Consider the following 9642-nt stretch of genomic DNA (forward strand, 5'->3'; position numbering starts at 1 on the left):
GTCATTAGGGAAATGCAAATCAAAACAACCCTAAGATTTCATCTTACACCAGTCAGGATGGCTAAGATTAAAAATTCAGGAGACAGCAGGTGTTGGAGAGGGTGTGGAGAAAGAGGAACACTCCTCCACTGCTGGTGGGGTTGCAAATTGGTACAACCACTCTGGAAAGCAGTCTGGCGGTTCCTCCGAAAACTGGGCACCTCACTTCCAGAAGCTCCTGCTATACCACTCCTGGGCATATATCCAGAGGATTCCCCACCATGTAATAAGGATACATGCTCTACTATGCTCATAGCAGCCCTATTTATAATTGCCAGATGCTGGAAAGAACCCAGGTATCCCTCAACAGAAGAGTGGATGCAAAAAATGTGGTATATCTACACAATGGAGTACTATTCAGCCATTAGAAACAATGAATTCATGAAATTCTTAGGCAAATGGATGGAGCTAGAGAATATCATACTAAGTGAGGTAACCCAGACTCAAAAGGTGAATCATGGTATGCACTCACTATTAAGTGGATATTAACCTAGAAAACTGGAATACCCAAAACATAATCCACACATCAAATGAGGTACAAGAAGAAAGGAGGAGTGGCCCCTGGTTCTGGAAAGACTCAGTGAAACAGTACTCAGCAAAACCAGAACGGGGAAGTGGGAAGGGGTGGGTGAGAGGACAGGGGAAGAGAAGGGGGCTTACGGGACTTTCGGGGAGTGGGGGGGCTAGAAAAGGGGAAGTCATTTGAAATGTAAATAAATTATATCGAATAAAAAATGCAAATAAATAAATAATATCACTGATAAAAAAAAAGAAAAGAAAAGAAAAGAAAAGAAAAGAGCGTAGGCCAAGTGGGGGCAGCAGAAGATCACAGTCTAGTTCCTTCCCCTGGGTCCTTTGTGAATCGAGACTGAAAAGAACAAGATCCTTCATCAACTGTTTCCCACATTCATTGAGACTTCTGACCAGGACTCAGTAATCAGTGTGCCTGAGGTCTTCCCCTAAAGTGTCTTTTCCTGTTACAAAGCTGGACTTCCTGAGGCATGCCTGTCTGTAACGTTTTTCCAGCTTTTCTCTGGATGTAATAATGAGATAAATTCAATCTTTTAAAACAAACCTCAATGGTATTTTGCCTTGTAAGTCAATGAGATACTTTGATTTTCGAGACTACTAAGTAACATAATCATAATTCTATTAATTATTCACTTACTTTGATGTGTTTTGTTGTTGCAGGAAAATGTGTGTTAAAATTGGAATAATCAATAACAAGATAAAGAGAAGACCTAAACCCCATAATTCATTCTTAGTGATTCAATTTTAATTTTTTTAGCATAAGTTCCTTACTGAATACAAATTATTCATTTATTCTGAATTCCATTGTTCAGACACTTACACATAGAGGGTGGATTTTATTAGATCCTGGCACAGTTATAGGAAAGGACATAAAAAAAAAAGACTATTTCAACATGCTGAGACTTGCTTTGTACTAACAGGGATTAGTCTTAAAGAACAAAATATTCTCCAGGAATAGGGAGATGGCTCAGTCAGCAAAGTATGTGCTACGTAAGCATGAGACCCTGAGTCTGAGTTCCCCACACCCAGATAAGAGCTGGGCATGGTGTTGACCTCTGCTTTACACACACACTCACACACACACACACACACACAGACACATATACATACACACACAGACAGACACACACACACACACACAGACACATATACATACACACACAGACACACACACATATACACAGACACACAGACACACACACACACACAGACACACAGACACACAGACACAGACACACACACACACACACACACACACATGGACACACACGGACACACACACACACATATACACAGACACACATAGATACACACTTTTCTCATTACAACATTCTTGAAATTGGCTACAGATGTCATTGTTTCCTATAAAATTCCATAGTTCATCCTCCAGAAAAGATCACAACTTCATTAAGAGTTTCATTTCATCCCATACTTTCTTTCTCTCCCAATAAAATAAGCTGGAAACAATTTTCTTCCCTATTGGCTAATGTTTAGCAACTTTTCCCTTCCCTTTTCAGTCTTGAGAAGGCAGTACCTGAGTTCATCAGAGCCGCCTGTGGAGAGTTAGTAGCATCCTTTATTGTCTGCCTTTTACAGCTTACCCTTTTATTTGTCCACGGGGACACTTACAAAGGTCTCTAAGGAGGCCATGTCTAAACAAAAAGGTGAGAGAGCTTTTTGGTTTGTTTTCTTTATTTTGTTTTTTTTTCACCTTTTATTTTATTTTATTTTATTTTATTTTATTTTATTTTTTTGTTCAAGACATGGTCTCCTTAGAGACCCAGTCTGCCCTGATTCTTGATCTTCTTCTTAGCCTGTGTGCAGGAAGAGGGGCACTGTGACCCTTAGAATCTTGTCTATTCCTACGGATGTTGCTTCCACTGGGAAGCTGCTATGCACATAACGTCATTTCCATGGCCAGTGTCCATAATGCCATGCCATAAAGTTTATCCACCAGCTATCCTGAGGAGGGAGAGAAGACGGGAAGATTTTCATCATTCAAATTACATAAGAGAAGAAAGTGATGATGAAGATTAAAACCAGAAACATTTATTAGATATATCAGAGGTAGTGACATATTTGTAAAAGATGAATAAGGTAAAACAGAAAAGGAAGAATTCTATTCCATGTAGGATACTTCTATCCACTAAAACAGCTAGTCTATTATTATTATTATTATTATTATGCTAAGAATGTTTTTATGCCTTTAGTAGTTTGTAGTTATTTGAATTCATTTTAATTAATACTAAGCAATAACCAACACTAATCTAATATATTAGATCTGGAACATATTCCAAGACTTTGACACAAAATGATTCTTAATACAAAACTATGTGTTCCCATTTCTTTAAAAAAAAAATAGAGCCTTTTGTGAAGATAGTATCACGTAATTAAATTGCATTACATTCATGTAATGCAACCTAAGAAATATGGGAACTCCAAAATTGACAAAACTATGTCTAAAATAAACATAAGGAATGTGGGTCTGTTGTCTCCATGGTAATACTATATCACTCTAGATGTTTATGCTGCATAGGAAAAAGCAAGATGACTCTGGCATTGTGAAAGCAAATTTAGGAAGCTGAGGGGATGAGTTATTAAACCACACAAGCATGCGTATTGTATGGTCATCTATTTCAACATGAAAGGCAGCAGCATTGTAAAAAGTGATGATCACGGTGTGTTTCTGGAGCATTTCAACATTTTCTATGTTTGATCCATTCTTCAAGGCCAATATGAAGCCTCCTGTGGAAAATGTTTCCTGTACACTGTAAAAGTAAAACAACAAACAACAAACAAAATGACAGAAGCAGCAACAACAAATCCACTGTGATTTATGCAATCACAGACAAGCTATCTAGAAATGTCAGTCAAGTCAACTCAATTATATTTTTTTCAACTTTCCCATACTATTAGCAATATTTCAATATCTTCCCTATTAAGAATTGAGGTAAAGATAAAGTTAGAATCTTTATCTATGGGAAGCTAACATGGTGGCTATGCAGATAAAATATATAAATGTCATTCACGGTAGGTGAATTATATAGTTAGGGCCAGCATGAACCATATAGTGACATCTTCTCTTTAATCCTTTTTAATTAAAGACACAATTTCATGTAGCCTGAGATGGCTTCTAAGTCACTATGTAGCCAACACAAGTCTTTACTGAAGACACTCTAAGCACAGAGATTTTAAGTGTGTACCACCATCATACCAGGTACAAAAAAATCTTCTTTAAATATGAATCATGATTTTATACTGCTTTTTGTTAGTCTCTCCAGTTTGTTTTATGTATTTTAACATTATTTGTAAAATTTAGACATCACTTTGTCTCTTCTATAATTCCCCCCTTATATTTTGAATCAGACTTTATTCTCTTATGACTTATTGTTTCCATATGTACAATCATTAATAGATCAGTTGTTCATAAAAGTATCAATAATATATTAGTAACTAATGATGTATATTGAGTTCCTTTCAGGTAGGTTTTGTGTGATGGGAGACATTTTTATTTATTTTCATTTTAATCTATTTAGAGTCAAATACTTAAGAAATATCTTCAGGCAGCATAGATTTTCTTATTTCCATCGCCAATCTTTGACTTTTCTTTTTGGTCTTTTTGTTTTTATTATAACAATCCAGCTTTTGCCCCCTCCTCCTGGTTCCTGTTCCAATCGTTCCTCATCCCATTCCTCCTCCCCACTGTCTGAGAGGATGCTCCTGCAACCAGGCCTCCTTACTTCTTGGGGCCTCAATTCTCTCTAGGATGAGGCACATCTTCCCCCACAAAGGCCAGGCCAGTCAGTCCCCTGATGTGTGTGCATCAGGGTCCTCGGACCAGCTCATGTATGCTGTCTGGTCGGTGGCTCAGTGTCTGAGAGCTCCCAGGGATCTCAGGTAGTTGAAAGTTGCTGGTCTTCCTATAGGGTGGCCCTCCTCTTCCGTTTCTTCAATTCTTCCCCTAATTCAACCATAGGGGTCCCTGACTTGTTTGTCTCAGCCAGCTGTTGGTTGGGCCTCTCAGAGGACAGCCATGCTAGGCTCCTGTCTGTAAGCATTCCTTGGTGATGCTCACCCTGAGATGGGTGATCTCCAGTTAGGCCGGTCACTGGACCACCTTTCCCTCAGTCTATTCTCCACTTTTGTCCCTGCAGTTCTTTTAGATAGGAACAATTCTGGGTCGGAAATTTTGACTGTGGGTTAGTAACATCATCTCTCTTCTTGAGGCCCTGTCTATCTACCGGAGGTGGACTTTTTGAGTTCCCTCTCCCCACTGTTGGGCATTTCATCTAAGGTCACTCCCATTGAGTCCTGAGAGTCTCTCACCTCCCAGGTCTCTGGTGCTTTCTAGAGTGTCTTCCCATCTCCCATCTTCCGAGGCTACATATTTCCATTCATTCTGCTAACCCTTGGGTTTCTTTCCTACCCACCCATACTTAATCCTGTAACCCCTTTCCTCTCCCACTCCCACCCAAATCCCTCCCTCCCTCTGCCTCCCAGGATCAATTCCTTTCCCTTTGTAAGTAGTATTGAGGTATTCTCATTTGGCCTTTCTGCTTGTTAAAATTCTTAAATTCTGTGGGTTGTATTCTAGGAATTCTTTACTTTTTGGCTAATATCCACTTATTAGTGAGTACATACCATGTATGCCCTTTTAGAGACACACTCAGGGTGATATTTTATAGTTCCATCCATTTGCCTGCAAAACTCCTGATGCCTCATTCTTAATAGCTGAGTAGCATTCCATTGTGTAAATGAACCACATTTTCTGAATCCATTCCTCTGTTGTGGGACGTCTGGGGTTGTTTCCAGGTTCTGGCTATCACAAACAAGGCCACTATGAACTTTGTGGAGTATGTGCCTCTCTGGTATGGTGAGGCATCCTTTGGGTATATGCCCAAGAGTGGCATAGCTGGGTCTTCAGGTATGTCTATTTGTAATTTTTTTCAGGAACTGCCAGTTTGATTTCCAGAGTGGTTGTACCAGCTTGCAATCCCACCTACAATAAAGGAGTGTTCCTCTTTCCCCACATTCTTGCCAGCATGTGCTGTCACCTGGGTTTTTGATCTTCGTCATTCTGATCAGTGTGAGTTGGAATCTCAGGGTCGTTTTGATTTGCATCTCCCTGATGACTAAGGACGTTGAACATTATCTTTAAGTGCTTCTCGGCTGTTCCAGATCCCTGTGCTGTGAGCTCTCTAGCTCTGTGCCCCATTTTTAAAACTAGGTTATTTGTTAATTCCATCTAAGTTTGTTGTAATTTTATTGGTAAAGTTGTATTAAAGTGTACCACCTAGTTGTCTTATTTACTGTACATTTTCCAAAATCATGCTGAAAATTTGAAATTTAAATTGAGAATAATTTTAGAATTTTTATTTATTCTAATATTTTAAAATATTTATGTGGAGGAAAGTTCCTCTGTTTGAATTTTTGTTCTGTGTCTCATATTGTCTACATGCTGCATAGTTATAGTGTATTTATGAAAACTAAGAGACTGATCCCAGTGCACTGTTGTGCACTAAACTCAGTCTTCATTCAAATTCCACCAGCAAATCCATGTCTTTTTTTTTCCTATTCTTGACTTCAGTGCTTCACATAATCATGTCTGGCTCACATATTTCTCCGTCTTCTCTGACATGTTCACATTTTTGTCCTGTTTTCCCTCAGATGGACCATTCTGAAGTGTGTGCTTGTTGGATATTTTGAGGAATGTTCCTCAAATTCGAATCTATGTGCTGCTGCTGTCTTGCACGCTCTGGGGTTCTGGATTATGTGGAAGAGTATCAGTGTGACTGAGGAGCCCTTCCCCTTCCCATCCTCCTGCACCACGGTCATTCAAAGACCCTGATCGTGTGTGTGTGTGTGTGTGTGTGTGTGTGTGTGTGTATCATGTGGTACAGTTTGGGACTTGCAATCTTTCTCCAATGCATTGCTTTTCTCAGGTCTGCTATAGAAACAAGTCATCAGCCTAGCTCAGGGTGCCACGGGTTGAGAAATTAAGCCTGACCTTTGGGAAACTTTTTGTCGGATTCCCCAGACATTGCTCAGGTTATTTCTTCAGGATTCTGCATGCCTGATTGAGGTCATTTCTTTTATTCTCTTTTATCTGCCTTTCATATTATTTAAGTTCTAAACTTTTCCTTTTCTTTTTCAGCATTACTTAGATATCCTAATATATAATATATATCCTAATATATAGTCTGAGCTGATTACAAATGTCCTTAATATGTTACCCATTGATAAAACATGTTTTGAAACTATACATCTTCTTAGCTGTGTTCTGCTTCCTTAAACCACGTATTTTACCTCACAGTGTATACTTACCTATATAAACCATCACCTTTATTAACATTTTTATTAACACAGAGCTTTAAAGTCCATAGAAAGAATCCACTTGTTCACCTGTAGTCACCAACCTCATTAAAAGGGAAAGGTAATTACACAGTTTGGAAGACCCACATACTAAAAGGCTTGTTAAAATGTTTGTAAGACTTCAGGAGTTTGTCAAGAATTTCAGAGCCAGGTGTGTCCACTTGAGTAAATGTAATCCTGGCGTGCAGGGAGCCTGCAGCAGGAGGACCCAGAGCCCAAAGCCAGCCTAGACAGTATTGCATGATCCCTCTCTCCCATCCAAATGATAGCCAGGCCCTACCCTGCTTGGCTTCCGAGATCCTACGAGATCGGGGTTCAGAGTGGTATGGCTGGCTGTAGACAATCCCTCTCTCAAAATTAAACAACAACAACAACAAAGTTTTTTTTTTTAAGAAAAGGAACTATTTTTTTTTAATAAAAAAATTGGTCAGTGTAGAAAATAGCAATGTTTTATAAAAAGCTAGAATTATCAAGAAGGTTGGGGGAGCATAGAATGTGTTTTTCAGGGGTACCAATTGTAAGCATGCCATAAGAAATTCCAGCCAGCACAGGTACAGGATTAACTATAAACCACAATGCCAAGAAGAATAAGACAAAAGGCACCCATGTTATTTTTTTTTAAATAAAACTTTTATTTTTATTTCATTTGTAACAGTCCTTTAAACTCCTCTGTCTAGAGGCAAGGAGAAACATTGGTTAAAGAATATAAAAGGGCATTATGCCCTACAAACTAGACATAAAATGTCCAAGGGAAGCTTCAACACATCAATGTTGACCATAATATGAAAGACTTTCAATATGACTTTCAATAAATAACTGACATTCTTTTCAAAACATACAGACACAGCCTCTCACACATGCCCTCACCCTGATACAAAACATGATCCTAAATATTCATCTCTCTTTGCTTCTTCCCACACAACATACTTCTAGCACTAGTGGTTGACACTTAATGGTCTCCCAATAAATATTAGTTTAATGAGATATTTAAGCCTACCATCTATAAACTGAACAATCAGAACTGAACTACCATCGATGAAACATATCCACATTGTTAAATATTAATGTAAAATAAAAACCACACTTTGTGGAATAAATAAATACATAAATAAATAGGACCCTCAAAAGAAGTCGTAAAATGTGTTAAGCGAGTTGTTGTCAGAAGCCAGAGTTCACCAGACAGGTACCATCAGAGCAGTTTGCCTTCTCTCTCCATTACTTGGGGACACCCCTGCAGTCAGAAAAAGAGTCATTGTCACAAATAGTTATCAAAGCCTTTCCCCTCTCATCCCAGTCCCTGAGGCTCTAGATGGGGTTTCTGCATGTCTACACCTGCACCCAGAGCTCTGTACGTGGGTTCCTGGGAGATAGTTGCTTGGCATGAAAAAAAAAAACCCTACATCCACCATAGGTTAATTTGCAAGTGTGACTTTAATCCTCTCTCACACAGAACCCTGTGATACAACTGCTATTATCTCCTCTACTTGGTTTAAGTTCAAGAAATTATGTAACATTCACAGAGACCTTAGCCTTGAACTCAGGGAAATCTCACTGGCAAAAGAAAGCTCAGAGGCACACTTTGCCAAGAATCCCATTTTTTCCCCAGCCCCTAAAGGGACTTTATAGGCCACTGGCCACTTCTCCAGCTTCTCCAGCTTAGGAACACTGTTGCCACCACCCATTTGCATAGGGGTTTTGAGTGTGGTCACAGTTCTCTAGCATCAGAACCAATTAATGATCTCAAATTAAGGTCAATTACCAAAATAATAACCACTACTTTCCGACCTCCAGATAAACAGACTTTCATTGATAGAATTAAGGTTCAGGGCTCAGATGCCAATAACCCCACCCTTGACCCTAGTCTCAAGCAAAGAAACACAAGTCACAACTCACTTTAGCATCTTTTGGACAATCTTCTGAACCAAGGGGGCTTCAGGATCAAGGCAAGCCTCGCGTCCATTCTTGAGTGTAGCTCTGCAGAGAGAAAGAGGGACCCACGTGTTAGGAAGTCCCACGAGGATGGGTGTGTGGGCGCAGGAGGATTTGGGCGACTCGGGAAGTGGCAGAGGCTGCGCGGGAAGATACTCACATGACTTCGGTTTGGGAGCAGTGGGGTCCCGGGGGCTTCACCTTCAAGCTCTGGATGTTCTTGAGGTGAATCCCTGCCATGGTCTGCAGGCACTGACAGCGCAGCTCATTGGCGACGGGCGCCCCTATGGGAGAAGACACTGGGTCAGCGCGACTGTTGGCGGCTGCGCCCACCGGAGATCCCTCCTCCCCGCTCAGCAGTGGCGAGACCTACCTGACGCCTGGTGGCTGGTGGCCAGCAACAGCAGCAGCGCTGCGCAGAGAAGTGAGCGGCTGGCTGAGACCATGGTGCTGTGCTGGAGTGTGGCTGGAGTCTGGAGTGTTGGAGCTGCTTAGAGGCTCTGAGTCCTGATCTAAAGCTCTAGGACTCCCGCGATCCCCTTTTATGCTCAAAACTCCAGAGCTCCGGGCCAGGGAAATTCCCGGAGCACAGGGTGTTTCCCCACAACCGGAAAGGACATCGCTCCTCCCCCCTGCTCCACTCCCAAGGATTAGACTCTGGGATTTTTGCTTTTTGCCCCAAAGTCCCAAAGGGGACGGAATGACGTGCTTCGCTGTACAAGTGACGGCGCAGGGGAGATAGTGAGACTTCAGAGTCCCCAGTTTGCAGGG

The 9642-nt window shown here is 40.7% G+C and overlaps 1 protein-coding gene across 1 annotated transcript; it reads right to left on the reverse strand.

The window, feature by feature from the left end:
- Positions 1-7605: 7605 nt before the first annotated feature.
- Positions 7606-9370, reverse strand: LOC127696166 (growth-regulated alpha protein). Its single transcript, XM_052198709.1, has 4 exons — positions 9245-9370; positions 9032-9155; positions 8836-8916; positions 7606-8173 (listed from the first exon to the last, which is right to left on the reverse strand). Exons 1-4 carry the CDS (start codon positions 9315-9317, stop codon positions 8158-8160), a joined length of 294 nt encoding a protein of 97 aa, XP_052054669.1. The 5' UTR covers positions 9318-9370; the 3' UTR covers positions 7606-8157.
- Positions 9371-9642: the final 272 nt, after the last annotated feature.

Source organism: Apodemus sylvaticus, chromosome 11, assembly GCF_947179515.1.
Source record: "Apodemus sylvaticus chromosome 11, mApoSyl1.1, whole genome shotgun sequence".
In the NCBI taxonomy this organism is placed as follows: domain Eukaryota; kingdom Metazoa; phylum Chordata; class Mammalia; order Rodentia; family Muridae; genus Apodemus; species Apodemus sylvaticus.

What these genes read in the sequence shown, in the direction of transcription:
- LOC127696166 (XM_052198709.1), bottom strand. Translation starts at nt 9,317, where the DNA reads ATGGTCTCAGCCAGCCGCTCACTTCTCTGCGCAGCGCTGCTGCTGTTG. An exon ending in CACCAGCCACCAGGCGTCAG is followed by an intron (nt 9,156 to 9,244) that starts GTAGGTCTCGCC and finishes CTTCTCCCATAG; the next exon opens with GGGCGCCCGTCGCCAATGAG. An exon ending in TGCTCCCAAACCGAAGTCAT is followed by an intron (nt 8,917 to 9,031) that starts GTGAGTATCTTC and finishes TTCTCTCTGCAG; the next exon opens with AGCTACACTCAAGAATGGAC.